The sequence below is a fragment of the Saccopteryx leptura genome, chromosome 3 (genome assembly GCF_036850995.1).
Source record: "Saccopteryx leptura isolate mSacLep1 chromosome 3, mSacLep1_pri_phased_curated, whole genome shotgun sequence".
NCBI classification, from domain to species: domain Eukaryota; kingdom Metazoa; phylum Chordata; class Mammalia; order Chiroptera; family Emballonuridae; genus Saccopteryx; species Saccopteryx leptura.
Window position 1 is genome coordinate 927558 of NC_089505.1, and position 24322 is coordinate 951879.

The window sequence follows — 24322 nt, forward strand, 5'->3', positions numbered from 1 at the left end:
AGACACCTGGGGCGGCATGCCGCCTGCTCCTCTCATCCGGGGACCCGCCGTCCCCAGCCATCTCCACCCTGCAGACCGAGGACACTGGTCAGACACCTGGGACGGCATCCTGCCTGCTCCTCTCACCCGGAGGCTCCGCCATCCCCGGGCACCTCCACCCTGCAGACTGAGGACACTGGTCAGACACCTGGGACGGCATGCTGCCTGCTCCTCTCACCCGGAGGCTCCGCTGTCCCCGGGCACCTCCACCCTGCAGACCGAGGACCCTGGTCAGACACCTGGGACGGCATGCTGCCTTCTCCTCTCACCCGGAGGCCAACGACACGGGTCAGGGGACAGGACGTCGCCCCCCAGCACCACGCCAGTCGTGCTGCTCTCTCTGCCAACCCCCGCTCAGGGTTTCTTTTCCTCATCAGGTGGAAACGTCCCCCACCCAAGCGCCTTCCCTGGCGACGGGCGCTGAGGAGGAGAGGGGCTGGACCCTCCGTCACTGTGGAGGAAGACCCCCGGGGGGGTTACAGCGGGGAAAGCCTGGCTTGTGAGGGCATATGTGTTCCTATCCGAATCAGGGAGCGGTCGCTTTGTAGGGAACCTGAGACCTCATCTGCTTGAGGGGGAAGATGATGAAATCGTTGGTTGGCTGACTTACCTCAGTGTGTGTGTGTGTGTGTGTGTGTGTGTGTGTGTGTGTGTACGTACGTGCACAGAGAGAGATGAGAAGCATGAATTCTTCACTGCGGCATCTTAGTTGTTCGTTGATTGCTTGTTCATTGATTGCTTTCTCATATGTGCCTTGACTGGGGGTCTCTAGCTGAGCCAGTGACCCCTTGCTCAAGCCAGCGACCATGGGGTCATGTCTTTGTCCCCCGCTCAAACCAGTGACCCTGCGCTCAAGCCTGTGACCTCTGGGTTTCAAACCTGGGTCCTTCGCATCCCAGTCTGGCGCTCTCTCCATTGCACCACTGCCTGGTTAGGCTTCGAGTATTTTTTCTCTACTTGATTTTAGAGTTGTGATTTTAGAAGCATATATAAAAATTATATGTATATATGTATATATATATATGTTATGTGTATATATGTAATTTTGTGTCCTTTATCTCTCAAATTAATGAAAATGTGTCTGTTTTATTACAAACCTATGATACAGTCCCTGTCTACATTCAGTCGTGTGAGTTTCCCATCATTCCCTATGTGGTTTGTTTCTTCACGTCAGAAACGTGACCCGTTTTTAATTTTGGGGTGCTTATAAATGATACCTGCTGAATATCTTTGTGCAGAGAGAATTTTCTAAACACTGAACGTGTCCCTAAGAGAGGTTGTCAGAAGTGGGTTTACCAGGTCAACCTGTGTGAAGACGATAAGGTCTCTCATGTCGAACCGCTTTCCAACGCGGAGTGGTCGTTCCCACGCTGAGGATGGGCCCCTCTGTGCGGAATCTCTCTCAGAAGGGACTGTTACAATTTTTAGCTTGGAATGTAAAAAGTAGTATTGTCTCCATTTGCATTGCTTTATTTTTTTTTTTCTGTTTGTGAAATGTGGCGTTTGGCGTTAAAAAAAAAAACAAAATAAGGGGTTGTTTAGATTTCAGTGATGATACTGGATTGGTCATGGGTCCCCTGTTAGCAATTCCGCTTGGATTGATTTCTTTGGAAGAGTTTGCTTCGTCTAAAACCCCTGATCTGGTTCCAGTGCTTGTCACGTGAATGTAACAAACCAACCAACCAACCAACCAACCAAACCTTTACAAACAAGCTCGTGGAAGGGTTTGTCCCACTCTGTCCCAGGCTCAGTCTCCCTGAGTGAGACTGCCGTTCACGCTCAGTTAACAGCCGCAGAGCACTAACCGGGCAGAGTGGAACTTAGCCGGCATCCTCCCTGCCTGTTGCCTAGCGTCAGCCTTCACGTCGAAGCTGGTGTGTGTGTGTAGACAAGGATGCAGTTTGGGCTCCCCTGTGGGGAGATTGCAGGCTTCCTTGTGTTTGCTCACATCCCTTGCCGCCCGCTGTACCGGGACCTGCAGAGCGAACACCCACTGGTGCGCACTACCTTCGATGCGTGCACGGGACATGGCACTGGAGAAGCGTCCTGCCGGCCGGCACAGCGCTTAAGTCTGACGTCCCCTTCCCCTCGCCGCGCTCAGGGAGATCGTCCCACGGTTCCGAAGGGAAGGTCCCTGTGAGTTTGTGGGGAATGCATCCTTTCTCGTTGCTGAGTCACGACCAGAAAAGTGCAGGTTAGAATGAAAACCAGCGGGGAGGAAATGTTTTAACGCGCTTGAAGGCAAATTAAAGGAAAAGTCAGGATCTGGCTGTGCCGTGAGAAGGAACACCGAGTCAATTTATCTCTCGGAAGCTTTTCCAGAAATGCCAGCATAATACATCTTAGCTTCTCCACTCTTTGCCTCTTCCTTTTCTTGCAGTGATATAAAAATTCCCCTATTGTCTGGGCGCTCCCCGTGTCCCAGGCGTTGCGTTAGATGTTCCAGACGCTTTGTTATACTTGGCCCTCACGGCCGTCTCACGTGGACGGCATGATTCTGAGTGTCCACATGAGGACGCCGAGGGCTGTGGAGTTAAGTAACGTCCATGGCTGTCAAACCATAGTGCCCGGGTTCAAAGGGACGCTCAGGCTGGCTCCCATTCCTGAATCTCTCTTTGGTGCAGATGACGGGCTGGATTTATCACCTTCCTGCAGACTCTGATGTCTCATCAGGTTTGCAAGCAGCCCTCTTTCTCCGTCAGATACCTGCAGGTACCTTCCTGCCTTCACCACATACGCTCCTGAACTCCACCCGACCTGACCCCACCTCGCCGCGAGGGAGGCTGGGAATGGTCCACCCAGGTCCGTGACCAGCAAGGGGAAGCTCTCATTCTCCTTATAGGAAAGAGTAGCAAAGCACAAGAAAAAATAAGTCAGCATAATTCTCTCACCAAAAAGTAGCCACTCCCCCTCTCCTTCCTCTCTGTCTCTCTCTTCCCCTCTCACAGCCGAGGCTCCATTGGAGCAAAGATGGCTCGGGCGCTGGGGATGGCTCCTTGGCCTCTACCCCAGGCGCTAGAGTGGCTCTGGTCGCAACAGAGCGACGCCCCGGAGGGGCAGAGCATCGCCCCCTGGTGGGCAGAGCGTCGCCCCCTGGTGGGCGTGCCGGGTGGATCCCGGTCGGGCACATGCAGGAGTCTGTCTGACTGTCTCTCCCCGTTTCTAGCTTCAGAAAAATACAAAAAAAAAAAAAAAAAGTAGCCACTCTTAATAGATAGCTGTGAATATAGAAACAGGTATCAGAGTGAACGATATAAATGCTTACGCTATTATTTTACCATTCCTAATCCTGCTTCTTTGTTACTATTTCCTACTCGGTATATTCTAATAGTCTCCCAAGGTCTATACTAGCTGGTTTAACGCCAGTGTTGATATGTTAACATGGTCATTCAGGGCCCCCTGTGTGTATGATCCCTGGGTCTCTCCATCCTTGTATGAACACTTTATTTTTGTACATCCAGATGGTGCACAGGCAGACCCCTTCCACTACATAAGAAGCCCCCTGCAACATGAATGACGGCTACTTATTTTTTTTTTCGAATGGCCATGAACCAATTTAACCTAGACTCATAGCAACAGTGTTCCCTGGCCTGGCAGAGACTCTGTCAAATGATTGGTTCAACTCAAAACCTACTAAACCATCAGTCGCCTGGGAAATAAAGGTCACTTGGCATCAGTTACTTTGAACCTAATGATGATCTAGTAACAGTTGCTTTTTGTCTCTGTTTAAAAGTGCTGGTGACGTCTATTAAGCTCATGGGTCAGACTCGTTCTTTGAAAAAACTCAGATAACACCTCTGACTTGGGTTTTCTGACCTTTTCCGATCCGCTGTGATTTGAGGAAGTGTGTGGGTGCAGCACCGAAGCAGCCAAGGTCCCCGTAAAGCTTGTCACCGATGCTGGGTTAGTTCACCGAGGTTCGTGCCGTACTGACAAGGGTGTTACGAAGGCGTGGTGGTCCTCGGTTTTCTGCGAGGGGAAAAGAAACTTACCTGTTCTTCACAATGCCCCCCCTCCCCCGTCTAGAAACCGAGGACGGCAGCGTGGAAGCCTCTGTGTTTCCAATGTCAGTCGACCTCCATTTCTTATTTTCTTTGATTGAACTTTATTGGGGCGACACTGGTTAACATAGTTATAGAGGTTTCGGGTGCCCAGTGCTTCCACACATCTCTGTGCACCGTACTGTTCGCCCGTCTCTCCCCGCAGGTCCAGTCTTCGTCCACCACCGTTTCTCCCCCGGAGCCTCCTCCATCCCCCCCATCACCACCCTGTTGCCCATGTCCGTGAGTTGTGGTGGTTTTGGTCCATTTTTGCTCTACACTCTACTTCCCTCCCCATCATCTCCCCCGCCCCGTGGCTGCCAGCCTGCTGTGTATGCGTCTGTTTCTCTTTTGCTTGTTGCTTCATTTTGTTCATTAGATTCCACATCTGAGTGTCATCATAGGGTATTTCTCTTTCTCTGACTGGTTTATTTCACTTAGCGTAACGATCTCCACGGCCATCCATCCTGTTGCCAAAGATAAGACTTCCTTTCTCTTTTTTATGGCTGCGTAGTATTCCAATGCATGAATGTACCACAGCTTTTTTTATCCACTCATCTACTGATGGGCATGTGGCTATCGGAAATAACACTGCAGTGAACACAGGGGTGCATGTGTTCTTTTTAATTAGCATTTCGGGATTCTTAGGATATATACCCAGAAGTGGGATCCCTGAGTCAAAAGGCAGATTCATTTTTAATTTTTTGAAATTAGGGTTATGTCAGCATAGCAAAGGATCTGTCAAATACTTTGTTTGCAAACACTAGATCCCAGAAACCTAGTGAAGAGGCAGACTTCCTCTGGCCAGATTGTCTGGCGGCATTTAGTGGCTGATCAGAGGACAGTGAATAAAGCTCATGAATATTCAACATGCCGTAACCGCTGCCAAACTGTAAACTGAGGTCCAGTGGTCCACGAGCACTGGGGGCCAGCCAACGCCTCTTCCGTGGGGAGAGCCTGGGCGTGTGGACGCCAGGCGGGCGGGGAGGGGTGTGACAGCCTGGAGGGGTCAGAGGCGGATGCCCCTGCCGAGTCCTGGCCTCGCCCCTGGGCAGCCTGGAGGGGTCAGAGGTGGATGCCCCTGCCGAGTCCTGGCCTCGCCCCTGGGCAGCCTGGAGGGGTCAGAGGCGGATGCCCCTGCCGAGTCCTGGCCTCGCCCCTGAGCAGCCTGGAGGGGTCAGAGGTGGATGCCCCTGCCGAGTCCTGGCCTCGCCCCTGGGCAGGCTGGAGGGGTCAGAGGTGGATGCCCCTGCGGGGTCCTGGCCTCGCCCCTGAGCAGGCTGGAGGGGTCAGAGGTGGACGCCCCTGCCGAGTCCTGGCCTCGCCCCTGAGCAGCCTGGAGGGGTCAGAGGTGGACGCCCCTGCCGAGTCCTGGCCTCGCCCCTGAGCAGCCTGGAGGGGTCAGAGGTGGATGCCCCTTCGGGGTCCTGGCCTCGCCCCTGAGCAGCCTGGAGGGGTCAGAGGTGGATGCCCCTGCCGAGTCCTGGCCTCGCCCCTGAGCAGGCTTCCGGGAGAATGGATGTCTCCACCGAGTGGAGCTGACCACAGGGAAACCAGGCCAAAGGCTCCTGTCCACTCCCTCCCCATCAGGAAGGAATGTGCAGGAAGCCGCAGGCGTGCAGCACATCCTCCTGCTCCCCTAACTGAACGTTTCAGAAGGAGGCCCCCGGGACTGCTCATGTGCCTGAGGCCATCCTCAGAGCCAGCGCTAGCTGCTGTGGCCCCCCACCCCTCAGCGTGGGGTCTGTGACTCCGCATTCCCCCTGGGGCTCCTCTCTGGGCTGCTCTGTGGAGGGTGGGCCGACCCCAGGAGAACCCCCCGGCCCTGTGCTGCAGGAGCAGTGCCGCCCGGACAGCACAGCGGAAGGGGGAGGGCCAGGCGTCCAGACTCGTGGTCCACGCCGGCCCCCTCAGGCCGATGGCCGAGCCTGTGGGTTTATCCCTGTTTCTTATTCTGAAAGATGCAATTAATAATACGCATCTTGTGGATGCCTCTGAGGCTGAAAACGTGACAATACGTGTGAAACAATTATACAAGGCTTTTTGGAGAGTTTTTTTTTGTATTATTAATTAAGCTTGTCACAGAGTGTAGGCTGTCTCAGCCCTTACTGTTAGCAAGCCCGTTGGAGCCCCCGCTGGGTGACTCTGCGCTGACCTTCTGCTTCCCGGAGACACCGGTGGGCCCTGCGTCGGCCCCTGGCTTGCTCTCTTTTCCCATCCGAGTCCTCGGACCTCCTGCCTTCACGTTCTTCCTCAACGGCTTTATTTGCCAAACCTGTGAGGTCACTCGTTTTTCTCTCCTGGGGTTGGAGACCGGTCACAGGATGCGTGCGCGTCTGGCTGCTTGCTGTGCGCGCTTTGGGTTTCTTTTGGGTTTTAGAACGTGTGTGTGTGTGCGCGCGCGCGCGCCCACATGTCGGGGTGCGCTGAGGGGTCCTCACCATCATAGCTGCTTGTGATTACTGTTATCTCAATGTTCTCCCCTTGACTCCCTTCATTATATCATTCCACAAACACTGTTTCTTAAAAATTGAGCTCGGAGCCCTGGCCGGGTAGCTCGGTGGGTGAGAGCGTCATCCTGAAGCACAGAGGTTGCTGGTTCGGTCAGGGCACATACAGGAACAGATCGCTGTTTCTGTCTGTCTGTCTGTCTCTCTCCCTTCCTCTCTCTGTAAAAATGGAGTTCCAACTGTGAGCCAGTGACCGTCCAAGTGCTGGGGAGACCCCGATGACCCTCCAGATAACCGTGTGCCCTGGAGAGCTGGCTGCCCCCCACAGGGGGGAGGCAAACGAGGGAGGGCACAGAGTGGCACGCTACGACAGGGGTCTTGGGAGGCAGAGCCCACCCAGGGTCACCCCGTAGTCTCACCCGGAGCAGGCGTGAGTTCAGGGAGGTCTTGCTGGAGGAAGTGACGTTTGAGCTGACGTCTGGGGAGTGAGATAAGTGGTGGGGGGTGAGGAGTCGGGGTGGGGTGGTCTTCAGGCAGAGATGGCAGCTGGAGGGACGGCCCAGATGTGGACACTACTGTGTGTGCCCCCACAGGAGAGAGGTGCTGGCAGAGGTCAGCGGGAACCCGGGCCAGCTGGGCCACTCCTCAGCGGTGGGAGCTGGAGAGCCCGGGCCACATTGCTTACCCTCCGAGGGGCGCGGTTCCCTCCTGTTCATCACAATGCCCACCTCTCAGGGTGCTGGGACATGTACAGAAACTATTATTTTTAAAGGGCCGATGCTGTGCCCCACACTAAGTATGCACTGCTTAGTGCACAGATAATCAGCTACTGCACAGTGTGCTCAACCTCGAGAGTCTTCTGGGTTTTTTTTAAGAGTTTTTTTTCTCGACTCTAAAAGCGTATATTACTTTTTCTGACGTTTGGCATGGCGTTTGTGTTTTAGAGGCGTCCCTGAGTCCCAGGCCTTCTTTCCGTCTGGAGAGATCTCCCCGCGGGTCTTCAGCGTGAAGAGAAGCCGCCAGCCGCCATGGACCTCGTCGGGGTGCTGAAGTCTCAGTTCCTGTGCCACCTCGTCTTCTGCTACGTCTTTATCGCCTCGGGGCTCATCGTCAACACCATCCAGCTCCTCACGCTCGTCCTCTGGCCCATCAACAAGCAGCTCTTCCGGAAGCTCAACTGCCGCCTGTCCTACTGCGTCTCCAGCCGTAAGAAACTCCCCTTCCCTTCTCCCTCTGCGTCCGAACCGCTGGGCTGCGTGACAGCATCGGGGCTTCTAGCACAGGTTTCCAGGCTTGCGTTGCACGCTAAGCTATGTATTCTTTTTGTTTCTGTGTGTGGTTATTTTTTGGTTTTGAAGCGTCTACTTTGTCTACACGCTTAAAAAACAAACAAACTGGTGTTTCCATGAATAAGGCCAATAGCACAATATCCCACGGGCAGAAAGGGTGTTGTAGGAAAAGTAAACACGCAGTTCGTGTGTTCCTATAGTTTTCTTCCACAGCAGGGATTGGCAGTAACAATTTCTTAGCCGTCCCTACGGAAATACATATATGTGTCCGGACGTGTCAGTGGGTCCTGTGGGTGCCCATGGGCGCAGGTGAGTCTCTGATAGGGGCAGATACACATATTCGAAATGCACACACGTATTTGAAAAACTAAACGGCGTATACTATATTGTTCTCTCTCTTCTTTTATTTTTAAAACTTTTTATTTTGAGCTAATTGTAGATTCAGGGGCAGTTACAAAAAAGAATAGAGATCCTATAAGCCCTTCAGCCAGACCTGCCCATCCCCATGGTAACCTCTTGCATAACACAGTGTAATATCCCAACAAGAAAATTAGCATGGACACCATCCATCAACTGTATCCAAATTCCCCGGCTTTCTAGATATCCATGTGTGTGTGTGAGTGTGTGTGTGTGTGTGTGTGTGAGAGAGAGAGAGAGAGAGAGAGAGAGATTATACTAGACTATTTAAACATGGCTAACTCAACTGGCCTGAATGTCAAAAATTATAATGAAAAAGGATGAATTAGAATAATAGGATATCTAGCAATGAGTTTTATTGTTAATTGACCTTAAATCTTTACCTGTTCTCGACAGTACAAAATATAGTGCTTCAGTAGCAATTTTATATATATAGGGGTGTGTGTGTAATTTAAAATACGAGTTCTTTCAAATTAAGCAATTTAAAAATCTCAGCAACCTGATATCACACCGAGTCCAAAATTATTACTGTCACTCCGAAACTCTTTAAATGAAACAATCCAATTTGAATTTGAACTGAAACAATACATGCTATACACAGTTGTCCACATGGATTACTACTGATCTAATGTTACTTTGTAAACCTCAAAATATTAACTTGTAAGAAGAAGAAAAAAAACAATAGAAACATTCTATATTTTCACCAACTTAGAACTGGCTAACATGTCTGCTGCTCTTTCTGAGACGGTTTGAGTAGTAGACCTACTTTGTCTTGCAAAGTACCTGTTACTTTATACAAATATGTCTTGAAAATGTTCAGAAGACCATAAAGCCACATTTTAACTGCAAAACAGTACGTTTAACCCATACGCCCCTGGACTGTGTGGGGTGCGGTCACTCATTCAGTGCGGTTGTGCCTAAGGCCAACGTCCTGGTCACACGTTTGCTCTCGCACTGGCCTCTGGTATTTGGGTGTCTACTGGGGTACAGGAAGGGGACGACTTGTCAGAGCAGGGCAGAGGCATCAAGGTGGCCTGAACTTGAATCGTAGGTGAAGAGAGAAGAGTTTGCATAATCCAGGGAAGGAGATAGTTCTTTTCCCTTCTGATTCCAAGTGTCTTTTTATACCCCAGCAATGGGCATCTCTACCCCTGACAAAGCAGTGCCTACAGCTCTCCTCCCGGAAACCTGCATTTATACGATGTGCGTGCACCCTGAAGACCCCCAGATCTGTCCGTTTGCAGTTTTAAATGACCTGTATTTGCACCGTCACAATTTCAAGCAGACAGCTCAGAACTGGGGCTCTCACTCGGGGTCAAGACGTGAGGGAGAGGATTTAGGGCGGGCGCTCCTGAGAGTGCTGTGTGTGCTCTGCTCAGAGTGGACAGTGAGGACCCGGGTCCTGGCAGGGTGGTGGGTGCTCCTGAGAGTGCTGTGTGCGCTCTGCTCGGAGTGGACAGTGAGGACCCGAGTCCCGGCAGTGTGGTGGGCGGGCGCTCCTGAGAGTGCTGTGTGTGCTCTGCTCGGAGTGGACAGTGAGGACCCGGGTCCCGGCAGGGTGATGGGCACTCCTGAGAGTGCTGTGTGCGCTCTGCTCGGAGTGGACAGTGAGGACCCGGGTCCCGGCAGGGTGGTGGGCGCTCCTGAGAGTGCTGTGTGTGCTCTGCTGGGAGTGGACAGTGAGGACCCGGGTCCCGGCAGGGTGGTGGGCGTGCGCTCCTGAGAGTGCTGTGTGTGCTCTGCTCAGAGTGGACAGTGAGGACCCGGGTCCTGGCAGGGTGGTGGGTGCTCCTGAGAGTGCTGTGTGTGCTCTGCTCGGAGTGGACAGTGAGGACCCGGGTCCCGGCAGGGTGGTGGGTGCTCCTGAGAGTGCCGTGTGCGCTCTGCTCGGAGTGGACAGTGAGGACCCGGGTCCTGGCAGGGTGGTGGGTGCTCCTGAGAGTGCCGTGTGCGCTCTGCTCGGAGTGGACAGTGAGGACCCGGGTCCTGGCAGGGTGGTGGGTGCTCCTGAGAGTGCCGTGTGCGCTCTGCTCGGAGTGGACAGTGAGGACCCGGGTCCTGGCAGGGTGGTGGGCGCTCCTGAGAGTGCTGTGTGCACTCTACTCGGAGTGGACAGTGAGGACCCGAGTCCCAGCAGGGTGGTGGGCGGGCGCTCCTGAGAGTGCTGTGTGTGCTCTGCTCGGAGTGGACAGTGAGGACCCGGGTCCCGGCAGGGTGGTGGGTGGGTGCTCCTGAGAGTGCTGTGTGTGCCCTGCTCGGAGTGGACAGTGAGGACCCGGGTCCCGGCAGGGTGGTGGGCGGGTGCTCCTGAGAGTGCTGTGTGTGCCCTGCTCGGAGTGGACAGTGAGGACCCGGGTCCCGGCAGGGTGATGGGCGCTCCTGAGAGTGCTGTGTGTGCTCTGCTCGGAGTGGACAGTGAGAACCCGGGTCCTGGCAGGGTGGTGGGTGGGTGCTCCTGAGAGTGCTGTGTGTGCTCTGCTCGGAGTGGACAGTGAGGACTTGGAGTGGACAGTGAGGACCCGGGTCCCGGCAGGGTGGTGAGTGCTCCTGAGAGTGCCGTGTGTGCTCTGATTGGAGTGGACAGTGAGAACCCGGGTCCTGGAAGGGTGGTGGGTGGGTGCTCCTGAGAGTGCTGTGTGTGCTCTGCTCGGAGTGGACAGTGAGGACCCGGGTCCCGGCAGGGTGGTGGGTGTGCTCTGCTCAGAGTGGACAGTGAGGACCCGGGTCCCGGCAGGGTGGTGGGTGCTCCTGAGAGTGCTGTGTGTGCTCTGCTCGGAGTGGACAGTGAGGACCCGGGTCCCGGCAGGACGGTGGGTGCTCCTGAGAGTGCTGTGTGTGCTCTGCTCGGAGTGGACAGTGAGGACCCGGGTCCTGGCAGGGTGGTGGGTGCTCCTGAGAGTGCTGTGTGTGCTCTGCTCGGAGTGGACAGTGAGGACCCGGGTCCTGGCAGGGTGGTGGGTGCTCCTGAGAGTGCTGTGTGTGCTCTGCTCGGAGTGGACAGTGAGGACCCGGGTCCTGGCAGGGTGGTGGGTGCTCCTGAGAGTGCTGTGTGTGCTCTGCTCGGAGTAGACAGTGAGGACCCGGGTCCTGGCAGGATGGTGTCAGTGTTCGGGAGGACCCTCTGGCCTACCTGCTTCCGATGGAAAGTAAGATGGGCAACACGTTCAGAAAACAAGGTATCTTTCTTAGTCTATCATAAAGGAGTTAAATCAGTCGTCATCCCAAATGACAGTCAAGCACTGACCATCCAAGACTCCTGGCATTTCCCCCACACTGGACAACAGTGAAGGGCCAGCAGTCTCGTTCTGCCGGAAGGCCTGGACGCACCCCCACCCAGGACACCCCTCTGTGTGCACCCCACGGTGCTCTGTGCCTACTGGCCCGGGGCGGGGGGGGGGAGCTCTGTGCCTACTGGCCTGGGGCGGTGGGGGGAGCTCTGTGCCTACTGGCCTGGGGCGGGGGGGGGGGAGCTCTGTGCCTACTGGCCTGGGGCGGGGGGGGGAGCTCTGTGCCTACTGGCCTGGGGCGGGGGGGGGGTGCTCTGTGCCTACTGGCCCGGGGCGGGGGGAGCTTTGGTGGGCAGGGAGCCGAGCAGACAGAAGCAGCCCCATTTCCCAGCACTCAACGAGGGAAGGGAAGGCTTCTCCCCTCTTCCCACTCGTCTCGGTGGTTGATGGCTTCCCCGATACCCCGGGCCTCCCGCAGCCGTGAGGGAAGGCAGACGGCGCGGGACTCACTGCTGGGCGTTGAGCGTGGCGAGGTGCGGTTTGCGAGCTGGGACTCGGAGGCGGCCTGGGCCCTCTGCTCGCTCCCACGCGCCCCTCCTCCCTTGGAGTTAAGATAAAAACGCTCCCTGGGATTTCACTGTGTCTCCTCTGGGTGAGTCACTCTCAAGCTCAGGAAAACAGCCACATTCGTCATGTGCCGCTGACTTCTCAAGGAAAAAAAAAGGCAGAATAAATTGTTTCCTAGAGATTCACGGGCCCTGAACCTCCCTCCGTCCTCGTCGCGCTCCGCCATCCGCCGGCTTCTTTCAATGTTTGTGAAGGGCCTGGTGCTGCTCCGGGGAAGCCTGGGGCCTGAAGCTCAGGGTCACAAGGCCACGCTAATGTCAGCGGTGACAGAATGCCGTGGAGACAGCATGGCAACCAGCATGACACACAGAACAGAGCTTTTTTTTTTTTTTTTTACTTTAAAGGCAAAAAGCCACATTATGAATGGCAGTTTGAAAGCGTATTAACCTAGACTGCTGGTTTTTGACGGGTTGCTTTATTTTATTTTGCCTGGATCTGTAGGCAGGAGAGGCTGGGTGGGGCTGGCTTAGCAGGTGAAGTGGGAGAGGGGGGAGCGAGCGGCCGGAGGTGGGAAGGAGGAAGACCGTTCAGCAGGGTGAGGGGGGCGTTCGGTTCCCTTTCCAGGGGCAGAATGTGCCTTCTAATCTCTAGGGGGAGGGGGCCCAGGCTGGCTGGCTTGTTTTCCTTCTCCTTTGAAACTGTGGGTTTAAAAACAAACAAAGATTAGCAGAACCTATTAATGGCAGAGTTATTAAAAAGGGGGTAGGGTGGAGAGGGTACAGACGGCCTTCGTGTTCCCGAAGGGACTGGTAACACAGAAATAGAGCGGCGGGTGATTCCGTTCCCGCCCTCCGCTGCCAGCCCGGGTGCCTGGCTTCCTGATCCCGCACCAGAGCCGACCAGTCCCGCGCGGTCCAGCCTGCCCCTGCCGGACAGTCCCGCGCGGTCCAGCCTGCCCCTGCCGGACAGTCCCGTGCGGTCCCAGCCTGCCCCTGCCGGACAGCCCCATGCGGTCCAGCCTGCCCCTGCCGGACAGCCCCATGCGGTCCAGCCTGCCCCTGCCGGACAGCCCCGCGCGGTCCAGCCTGCCCCTGCCGGACAGTCCCGTGCGGTCCAGCCTGCCCCTGCTGGACAGCCCCGTGCGGTCCAGCCTGCCCCTGCTGGACAGTCTCGCGCGGTCCAGCCTGCCCCTGCCGGACAGTCCCGTGCGGTCCCAGCCTGCCCCTGCCGGACAGCCCCGTGCGGTCCAGCCTGCCCCTCCGGACAGTCCTGCGTGGTCCAGCCTGCCCCTGATGGACAGTCCCGTGCGGTCCAGCCTGCCCCTGACGGACAGTCCCGCGCGGTCCAGCCTGCCCCTGCCGACCAGTCCCACGCGGTCCAGCCTGCCCCTGCCGACCAGTCCCGCGTGGTCCAGCCTGCCCCTGCCGGACAGTCCTGCGTGGTCCAGCCTGCCCCTGCAGGACAGCCCCGCGCGGTCCAGCCTGCCCCTGCCGGACAGCCCCGCGCGGTCCAGCCTGCCCCTGATGGACAGCCCCGCGCGGTCCAGCCTGCCCCTGCCGGACAGCCCCGCGCGGTCCAGCCTGCCCCTGCCGGACAGCCCCGCGCGGTCCAGCCTGCCCCTGCCGGACAGCCCCGCGCGGTCCAGCCTGCCCCTGCCGGACAGCCCCGCGCGGTCCAGCCTGCCCCTGACGGACAGCCCCGCGCGGTCCAGCCTGCCCCTGACGGACAGCCCCGCGCGGTCCAGCCTGCCCCTGACGGACAGCCCCGCGCGGTCCAGCCTGCCCCTGCCGACCAGTCCCGTGCGGTCCAGCCTGCCCCTGCCGGACAGTCCCGTGCGGTCCAGCCTGCCCCTGCCGACCAGTCCCGCGCGGTCCAGCCTGCCCCTGATGGACAGCCCCGCGCGGTCCAGCCTGCCCCTGCCGGACAGCCCCGCGCGGTCCAGCCTGCCCCTGCCGGACAGCCCCGCGCGGTCCAGCCTGCCCCTGCCGGACAGCCCCGCGCGGTCCAGCCTGCCCCTGCCGACCAGTCCCCGCGCGGTCCAGCCTGCCCCTGATGGACAGCCCCGCGCGGTCCAGCCTGCCCCTGCCGGACAGCCCCGCGCGGTCCAGCCTGCCCCTGCCGGACAGCCCCGCGCGGTCCCAGCCTGCCCCTGCCGGACAGCCCCGCGCGGTCCAGCCTGCCCCTGCCGTCCAGCCCCGCGCGGTCCAGCCTGCCCCTGCCGGACAGCCCCGCGCGGTCCCAGCCTGCCCCTGCCGGACAGCCCCGTGCGGTCCAGCCTGCCGCAGCCTTCCCCTGGACCGTGATGCTCCCAGTTTTTGGTGGCTCCCTCACGGCACAGTTCATGCCATTTCTCCACTGGACAGGGTTTGTCACCGGTACAGTGTGACCGGCTAGGCTTGGACATAGGTCACACTGGGAAGGGATCCAGAAGGCCTGTGGGACTTCCCTCAGGATGCCCGGGCTGCTTGTGCCTGTGGGTTAGCGTCTAACCCAGAGACAAAGCCTTGCCCCTGGACAGAGCGGTTTCCCGCTTGGGACAGCGTTCCTCTTCTCCCTCTGTCCCCTGCTGGTACCTCTGGCTCCTCCTGAAGCGTGTCGGCCTCCACCCTCCACACCCCGCCGCGTCAACAAGCACACGCAGCCCGCCTTCCCCGGAGGGCCGCGCTCTGCTGCTTGGCCCGGAGGCTCTGTGGGTCCACCCCCCACCCCCGCCATGCGTAGCCGGGAGCTGTCAGGGACTGGCAACAAACGTCCTTCTTATTTCTAGTTCTGAGGAGTGTGTGAACCCCAGGCAATGACAACAGAACCCTAACTGGATCCGTGAGACGAGAAGGCCACACTGGCCTTGGCCGGTTGGCTCAGCGGTAGAGCATCGGCCTGGCGGGCGGGGGACCCGGGTTCGATTCCCGGCCAGGGCACATAGGAGAAGCGCCCATTTGCTTCTCCACCCCTCCCCCTCTCCTTCCTCTCTGTCTCTCTCTTCCCCTCCTGCAGCCAAGGCTCCATTGGAGCAAAGATGACCTGGGCGCTGGGGATGGCTCCTTGGCCTCTGCCCCAGGCGCTAGAGTGGCTCTGGTCTCAGCAGAACGACGCCCCGGAGGGGCAGAGCATCGCCTCCTGGTGGGCAGAGTGTCACCCCTGGTGGGTATGCTGGGTGGATCCTGGTCGGGCACATGCGGGAGTCTGTCTGACTGTCTCTCCCCGTTTCCAGCTTCAGAAAAATACAAAAAAAAAAAAAAAAAAAAAAAAAAAAAAGAAGGCCACACTGAATCAAGTAACACATCTTGCTCTACGTAGTTTTTTATTTCTTTGTTGGTGATTTAGTCAGTGTTGAGCACCTACTGGGCGCCAGGCCAGGTGTTTAGTGCTGAGGAACAGTGCTGAGAAAGGCAACTACTACCCCGGCCCCAGGGACTCGAGGTCCAGTTTGCTAAAGATCTCATGACAGTCTCTCTCTCTCTCTCTTCCCCCCCCTTCTTTTCTAAGTGAGTGGAGGGGAGATAGAGGACAGATGCCCACCTGGCAATCCCCCCCCTTGGGCTGCTGCTCACAACTGAGCTATTTTTAGTGCCTGAGGCGGAGGCTGCCTGGAGCCATCCTCAGTGTCCCAGCCAATGCGCTCAAACCAATCAAACCATGGCTGCGGAGGAAGAGGGGGGGGGGGGGTGAAGGAGAAAGAGAGAGAGGAGGGGGAGGGCTGTAGAAGCAGATAGTCATTTCTCCTATGTGCCCTGATCAGGACCCAAACCCAGGACATCCACATGCCCAGCTGACACTCTACCTCTGAGCCGACCGGCCAGGGCCTCATGAGGGTCTCCTAACGAGACAGGGTCTTGGCCGAGTCCTCCTGCTCTATGTGCCCTGCCAGTCATTATGAATAAACAAAAAGCATCCTGTTTATCCCATGTTTGGGCAAAATGGACCTAGTTCTATAACACCATGCCGGTTTAGCAACTCAGCATTCTAAAAGGGGAATGAATGTAGCAGGAGCAATTTAAAGTTAGATCTTACTTGAAATTCCTTATAGAGTCTAAGCACTTGGCGTCTGAATTTAAACGATACCGGAAGGATAGGAGAACAGTAAGAACCGGTGCGAGCTAAGAATCATCAGCTTCTTACTTCTGCCCTTTTGTTCTATAGACTTTTACCATTCCAGGTACTGTTTTGGGCTTTTGGGCACAGAGAGGTTAAGCAGCTGTTCAGGGTCACACAGGAAGCGGAGCTCAGACGATGGACCAGAGTCTGAGTGTAGAGTTTCTCCCTGCAGCGGTTACTAGCACAGCCTTGTGGTGGAGGGACAGCTCCTGGGCTAAGGCCAAATGTCCCAGTGGTCATTGTAGTCGGCGGCCCGCCACAGGACTATAGAGAAAGCAAAAGAGATGTACAGTTGACACAGTTGCAAGTCGGTAGCTATTTTCATTTCTAATTGTAATCGCTACAGTCTATCCTGTTGATCATGCATCAGGCATCCGGCTAAACCTTTTCTATCTGCTACCTTGTATAAGTATATAACCACTCTGAGCAGGAAATTCCCATTTTTGTGGATAAGCTAACTGGGGATCAGAGAGGTCGAGTGACTTGCCTAGGGTCACACAGTAAATAGGAGAGCCGAGATTCCCCAAATCCATCTTTCCTACCGCATTTTGAAACAAACACACACAGTCAGTGATAGGGTTTTTATTTTAACACCTGTGGCAGATGCTAAGCAGACACCTGCTAGGATCAGTGCGGCACAGGTTAATTCACCGTCTCAGGCCCAGGTGACCCTGCAGGGTGCCTGTCACCACTGCTCGGACAGCCTTCCTTAACGAATGTGCCTCTGCATTAACTGTGGGAGGCCAGTCCCCGGGACCCGCACCTGGAGTTTGGAGGTAAAGGGGTGCAGTGCTGTCCTCAGAGGAATGCAGCCTGCTTGGGGCAGTAAGAAGCCAGGACAGGTACCCAGGAGCCTGAAGACAAAGGCCATCCACCCTGCGAAAGGTTGGGGCCACTTCCCTGAAGCAACATCACAGCCAGGCTCTAGAACGACAGGCTCTAGAACGAGGAGGATGTGATGTGATGTGTTGACAAGAGGAGGAAACGGGTTATAACCCCAGGAAGTAGCATATCTAGGGTCACTGAAGGCCAAACAGCTTTATTCAGGTGGCTGGACATCAAAAGGAGACAGACCCAGCCAGTGTCATCATAGCCTTGCTGTGTCACGAATGAACGAGGCCACAGCAGCCCTGCACCAAGCCTGAGGACGGCTTGGGGACCCCGGTGCTCTTGCTAGGTGGACCCTGTGGGCTCGTCCTGGGGAGTTCCAGCCATTGTGAATATCGGTTTATTTCTGCCTTGCCTGAACAGCATTGCTCAAAACATGCCCTGAGAAGTTAATTTTTTTAATCTATTCATACATAGTCTTTTTTTTTTTTTTTTTTTACAGAGACAGAGAGAGGGATAGATAGGGACAGACAGATAGAAACGGAGAGAGATGAGAAGCATCAATCATTAGTTTTTCATTGCAACGCCTTAGTTGTTCATTGATTGCTTTCTCATATGTGCCTTGACCGTGGGCCTTCAGCAGACCGAGTAACCCCTTGCTCGAGCCAGCGACCTTGGGTCCAAGCTGAGGAGCTTTGCTCAAACCAGATGAGCCCGCGCTGAAGCTGGCGACCTCGGGGTCTCAAACCTGGGTTCTTTGCATCCCAGTCCGATGCTCTAGCCACTGTGCCACAGCCTGGTCATGCTCATACATAATCTTTTATAGAAAAATACCCGGCTGGGTCATAATTCTCTTGAACCATGTGACACCCTAAGCATAATGTCAAGTAAAAGTAGGATGATGCAGAACAGGAGAATATAATCCCAATTTTATCAACACAGATGAAAGACATGTATCAGAGTGCTGTTTTTAGGCATTATAGTCAGAGATGGTTCTTTTTAATTGCTTTTATATTTCCTGAATGTCTTATATTTCCATATGATGAGCATGTAGTTTATAAACTGGGGGGGGGGGGAGAGACAAAACCAAACCTAAATACCAAAAAGAACCAAATAGAGAATGGCTTATGGGAAGGAGAAAATGGAAAAATTAAAGTGAATAAAGTATGGTGAGGTCATTCAAACCCCACTCCCATGTTCTGTTCTTCCTTCCTTCCTTCCTCCCTCCCTCCCTTCTTCCTCCCTCCCTCCCTTCTTCCTCCCTCCCTCTTTCCCTCCCCCCTCCCCCTAACCCCTATCCCTTCCCTTCCCCACATCCCTTCCCTTTCCTTTTTCCCTTCCCTCCCTCCCTTCCCTCCCTCCCTTCCCTTCCCTTCCCTCCCTCTCTACCCTCCCTCCTTTCCCTTCCCTCTTTCCCTTCCCTTCCCTCTTTCTCTTCCCTCTTTCCCTTCCCTCCCTCCCTTCCCTCCCTCCTTTCCCTTCCCTCTTTCCCTTCCCTCCCTTCCCTTCCCTCTTTCCCTCCCCCCTCCCCCTAACCCCTATCCCTTCCCTTCCCCACATCCCTTCCCTTCCCTCTTTCCCTTCCCTTCCCTCTTTCCCTTCCCTCCCTTCCCTTCCCTCTTTCCCTTCCCTCCCTCCCTTCCCTCCCTCCTTTCCCTCCCTTCCCTCCCTTCCCTCCCTCTTTTCCCTTCCCTCTTTCCCTTCCCTTCCCTCCCTTCCCTTCCCTTCCCTCTTTCCCTTCCCTTCCCTTCCCTCTTTCCCTTCCCTCCCTCCCTTCCCTCCCTCCTTTCCCTTCCCTCTTTCCCTTCCCTTCCCTCTTTCCCTTCCCTCCTTTCCCTTCCCTCTTTCCCTTCCCTTCCCTCTTTCCCTTCCCTTCCCTCTTTCCCTTCCCTCTTTCCCTTCCCTTCCCTCTTTCCCTTCCCTTCCCTTCCCTTCCTTCCCTTCCCTTCCCTCCCTCCTTTCCCTTCCCTCCCTCCTTTCCCTTCCCTTCCCTTCCCTTCCCTCTTTCCCTTCCCTTCCCTTCCCTCTTTCCCTTCCCTCTTTCCCTTCCCTTCCCTCCCTTCCCTTCCCTCTTTCCCTTCCCTTCCCTCCCTTCCCTTCCCTTCCCTCCCTTCCCTTCCCTCTTTCCCTTCCCTCCCTTCCCTTCCCTTCCCTCTTTCCCTTCCCTTCCCTTCCCTTCCCTCTTTCCCTCCCCTCCCCTCCCCTCCCCTCTTTCCCTCCCCTCCCCTCCCCTCCCCTCCTTCCCTCCCCTCCCCTCCCCTCCCCTCTTTCCCTCCCCTCCCCTTCCCTCCCCTTCCTGTTTTGTGACAGGCTCTGCCAGGCTGGGGGGTGGGAGTCCAGGAGCCCAGGGCTGGTGAGCTGTTACAGGCCTCCGGTTATGGCTGAGCTGTGTCCGCATGCACAGAGCACACTGAAGTTCTGCCCTGAGGCTGCACACAGAAACAAGGCCCAGACGGCACTCGCGTCCCCACCTCCCCGCCCGGGCCTGTTTCCACCCCCAGCCCCAGTACCATTTTACTGGGAATACAGGGAACGAGGGATGGTAGGGATCGGAGGCCTTGCTTTTCTTCATGGACCAAAGGAAAGGATCCGTCTTCTCACCTCTTACATCAGGGAAGTCAGAGGAGTGAAGGACGGCTGGTGCCCCTGGACAGGGAGGACGGGGCCCCGTGGGGACCTCACCGGAGGCAGTCAGTGACTGGCTGTGGGCCAGGCCGTGGCCTGTGGGTGGTCCGGTGCGTGGAGAGCAGGGCCCCATCCTGTGAGCCCTGCATCCCGTAGGCCTTGTCCTGTATTTTCAACCGGCATTTATTTATCTTTGTCTCTTCAAGTTCGCGATCCAAGTCCAGAATGCGTGGGCTCACCACCAGAGCAGCCAGCCTAGAAAAGCTAGACGTGAGCTGTCCTTCAGCCCAGGGAAAGGTCTCCGAGGTGACGGGGAGGGACGCCTGGGAGACAGTCAGCAACAGCCTGCAGGCACGCGGTGCCAGTGCCCAGCTCGGGTCTCCGTCCAGCCCCGTGGACGCCGGGGGGACGGCTCTTGTCTTCCTCCACCGGCCTGGGGGCTCCTCCCAGGGAAGAACCAGGCGTGGGGCCCTCCCGGAGCCGGCGTCTGTGCCCGCGCACCCCGGGGCTCCCACACCCGGGTATCAAGATGGAGCCGGCGTCTGTGCCCGCGCACCCCGGGGCTCCCACACCCCGGTATCAAGACGGAGCCGGCGTCTGTGCCCGCGCACCCCGGGGCTCCCACACCCCAGTATCAAGACGGAGCCGGCGTCTGTGCCTGCGCACCCCGGGGCTCCCACACCCCGGTATCAAGACGTGCGTGCGGCTCCATTCAGACCCCGGGTCGCCGTCTCTTCATAATCCGTGTTCCCTTCCCGTCCAGGTCCTGGGGAAATGGTTTTCTTTAGAATCCGTCTTTTCCGCACAAAGCTTGTTACAAAATCAGTCCTTTGTGCCAACACCCTGTTGTTTATTCAGGGAGAAAAGACTCTTGGGATGGAGGTCTGATTAAATCAATGAAGATTAGCTCAATTCATCACAAAACGTTGTGGTTGCAGAGCTGATAGGCCTGGTGATGGGAAACTTGTTGATATCCAGATGGTCTCATCTGCAGCTGGTTTGGTGAGAGAGTGGCAGGCAAAGGCCGTGGGCCTTGGAAAATTTTTTAAAAAGGGTGCTATTGTGGTGGGAGGGCATGCCTCGTTTATTGTAGCCATCGGTTTATAGTTCTTACGTATACGCGCGTATATACAAACAAAAGCAAGTGCCTTACCCACAGTGACAGGTGTATATGTGACCCTTCATACGAGAAATGACCTGGTAATAGACAGATTTCAGAGGGGTGTGTTCAAGAGACGGCAGACTCAGGAACACAGCGCCAGGCCGCCTTGTCCCAGCAGGGGCCTTGCCGGGCAGCCGGGCATCTTAGCTGTCGAGATGGTTTATAAATAAATTAATTCCCGGCCGCGTGATGCCCACTTGTTTTTGTGAGCATTCAGTTTCACCTGGGACTTAAGTTACGGCTCGGAAGTTAGGTTCTAAGTTTGACTTCGGTGTCTTGTAACTTGCCCAAGACAATTTTGTGTGTGGTCTTCAAAGTGGCTGGGTGTTCACCACGCCTCCCGCCCCCGCAACCCCCGCCCCCGCAACCCCCCGCAACCCCCGCCCCCGCCGCGAGGTAAACAACAAGAAGAAGAGCCGCTAGGGCAGAGGAGGAGAACCCCAGAGGTTCCCACGTGTGTTTCTTTTATCATGTCCAGGGCTAAGATAAAAGACATTTGATATACTTTGTAAATGATATAAAACAGCTGTATGCAAGATTTGCGTGTGCTAAGGGCATATATAGTTTGTTTGTTTTTTAAATAATCAAGACACCTCGGCGGCCCCACCCTCGCGTGGGTGTTGGGATAGCGCAGGTGGAATTCAGATAACAGTTTACAGCGAGGGGGAAGGAGGCGTCCAGGAACCCAGCGCCAAAGCAGGGAGAATACGAACTGCAAATAGTAGTTCCCTTTTCTCCCCGGTTCAGTTTACCTCGCGTCCAGATGGGATACGAGGCCTTTTCAAACACTCGTGGGGGCCCAGCCTGGGTCTCCAGAAAGAGGAGGGTGGTGGATTAAAAGCAGATCCTACCTGCACAGTTTGTTTTGAAGAAAGAAAAAAAATCCTGGAAACACTTGGGTGTTTCGTCATCCTCTTTGAAAGTAGCGCACCCCCCCACCCCCACCCCCACCCCCACCCCCAGCCCCAGCCCCCGCCTCCTGACCGGCAGGGCCCCCCCCACAGGGCTCTCACCCCCGCCAGCCCCCAGGCAGCCGTCTTGGGAAGAGTTGGCAGGGCTGTCCTGTGTCCAGGGCCGTGGAGGGGACCTGCTCTGGCCTTCCTGCGGTCCCAGCCTCCCGGGCCCTGGCCTGACCACCTTGGTTGACCGGGGCTCTGCTTTTTCATTTGTAAAATGAGGGAAATGGATGCTGAGGTGCTGTCAAAGCATAAGGTCTCCTCGCGGTCCGCGCAGAGCCCAGTGTGGAGCAGACTGGGCCGAGCGCCCCTGACAAGGAGCGCTCAGAGCCTGGAATGGGGGAGCAGAGGGCGGGGAGCCGGGAGGGGGCCGGGAGGGGGGTGTCTGTTCCAGCGGCAGCATGTGGGTGAGGAGCTGGAAGGTGTCTCAGGACCTCAGAAGGACGGGGCTGGGCACAGAGCCCCGATGACTGCAGCCCGGCCGATACCAGGCCCCTGTGACCTCAGCCTGGGCTGACCACCCATCGGGAATGTTTTCGGCCGCGGGAGGAGCCACGGGGGAGGGGGGACCCTTGAAACCCCTTCCTGCCTTAGGAATCGGAGTCAGCAGGATTCCAGGGGGGCGGGAACCCCGGGGCCTGATGGAAGTTTGACGGAAGAACACCAGGATGTGTCTCAGAAGTGGGGGGTAGACTAGACGGGGAGGTGACGGGGTACAGGGGTGCTCATGAGGGAGAGGCCGACTCGGCGTCCGTTCAGTGGGCCGAGGGAGGGACGTGAGAAACGATGGTTACACCGAACAGAAGTAAAAACTTGGGGCGAGAGAAGGAACATTTTGAACGGGCCAGAAGGTTAGGAACATGAATTAGGAACATGAGTTCGGCCTACTTGGTGACCTCTTCATCCTGTGACATTCTGAGAGTGCAGGGTGGGGTGGGGCTTGATGGGTGCAGGGAGGGTGGCGCTGGAGGGTGGGACTCCCCCCATTGATAAGACCCTTCCTCTACCTGCCCCTTTGTCTGGTGTGGCTCCTGTGGGCCCCAGAGGGACGCTAGGGTGCGCAACCTTCCCGGGATGTGGGACTTCCAGCTCTGACGTCAGGACAGCCCCAGGCAAACTGGCAAGTCAGTCACGACAACTTGGGTCCGAGTGCCAGCTCCCAGGCCGGCCCGGCTCCAGAACCAGGGAAACGAGCCAGCCTGCGTTCATTCTCTGCTCGTGGCAGGTGATCTTGAGCCAAGGGCCACACGTGTGATGCTAACACGTGCTCCCAGATATGAATCTTACACGTAACTTGCGTGTCGTCATCAGAATTCACCACTTTTCGCTTCCAAAGGAGCGTCTTGCGACAGACCCTCTAAGGCGGTGTTTTAGTTTGAACGTCCTCCGAGCAGACACCACGGCTGACCCTCCTGTGTTTTGCACGTGTGTGCGGCCCCGTGTGCTGGCCGTTCCTTCCCAGTGGGGAGGGAGGGGCTGTATGAAGCAGCAATAATGTCTTCGGCCTGAGGTTTTCGTGTAGAGGGCGGGTATGTCCGGTGGCATTGCACTTGGAGGTGATTTCCTTGCCACGCGCGTAAGCACATCACGGGGCGCGGCCGGTCAGACAGGAGAGCTGCCGGCAGAGGAGTGAGCGCGGGAGCCGGTGTCACCGCCGGCGGAGGGGCGAGCACGGGGGCCTGTGTCGCCGCCGGCAGAGGTGTGAGCATGGGAGCCGGTGTCACCGCCGGCAGAGGGGCGAGCATGGGGGCCTGTGTCGCCGCCGGCAGAGGTGTGAGCATGGGAGCCGGTGTCACCGCCGGCAGAGGGGCGAGCACGGGGGCCTGTGTCACCGCCGGCAGAGGGGCGAGCACGGGGGCCTGTGTCGCCGCCGGCAGAGGCGTGAGCGCGGGAGCCGGTGTCGCCGCCGGCAGAGACGTGAGCGCGGGAGCCGGTGTCGCCGCCGGCAGAGGCGTGAGCGCGGGAGCCGGTGTCGCCGCCGGCAGAGGCGCGAGCGCGGGAGCCGGTGTCGCCGCCGGCAGAGGCGCGAGCGCGGGAGCCGGTGTCCGCCTGCCGGCAGAGGCGCGAGCGCGGGAGCCGGTGTCGCCGCCGGCAGAGGCGCGAGCGCGGGGGCCGGTGTCGCCGCCGGCAGAGGCGCGAGCGCGGGAGCCGGTGTCGCCGCCGGCAGAGGCGCGAGCGCGGGAGCCGGTGTCGCCGCCGGCAGAGGCGCGAGCGCGGGAGCCGGTGTCGCCGCCGGCAGAGGCGTGAGCACAGGGGCCGGTGTCGCCGCCGGCAGAGGTGTGAGCGCGGGAGCCGGTGTCACTGCCTCCAGATAGCGGGGCAACAGTTATGGTCGTTTTCTTGGCATCAAAGGAGGGGGATTGTCACATTCCATAATGCAGTGACGCCTTCCACAGAGGCACCTGGCAGGTGCACAGCGTAGACCTCTGATCAGCGCTTTGCTAAGGGTCTGATGTCCATGACGATGGGCCTTCACCGTTAATGAAGCCCCAGCTGCTTCCTCGCCTCCAACCCTGGAGTTGTATCCCTGCCTCCCAGTGTCATCCCCACCCCACCCCACGTCTGTCTGTCTGATGGCTGTCAGGAATGGGAACCTTCTGGGCGCATTGATGTTGGGTTAGGTCACG

General features: G+C 57.2%; 1 protein-coding gene across 5 annotated transcripts in view; it reads left to right on the forward strand.

The window, feature by feature from the left end:
- The window catches only part of AGPAT4 (1-acylglycerol-3-phosphate O-acyltransferase 4), a 114035-nt gene that overhangs the window by 33427 nt on the left and 56286 nt on the right, over positions 1–24322 (forward strand). For all 5 annotated transcript variants that reach the window (XM_066371681.1, XM_066371678.1, XM_066371679.1 and 2 more), the window contains exon 2: positions 7474–7735. In XM_066371681.1, the coding sequence (XP_066227778.1) occupies positions 7558–7735 (178 nt within the window). In that variant the 5' untranslated portion in view covers positions 7474–7557. The remainder of the gene's footprint in view (positions 1–7473; positions 7736–24322) is intronic.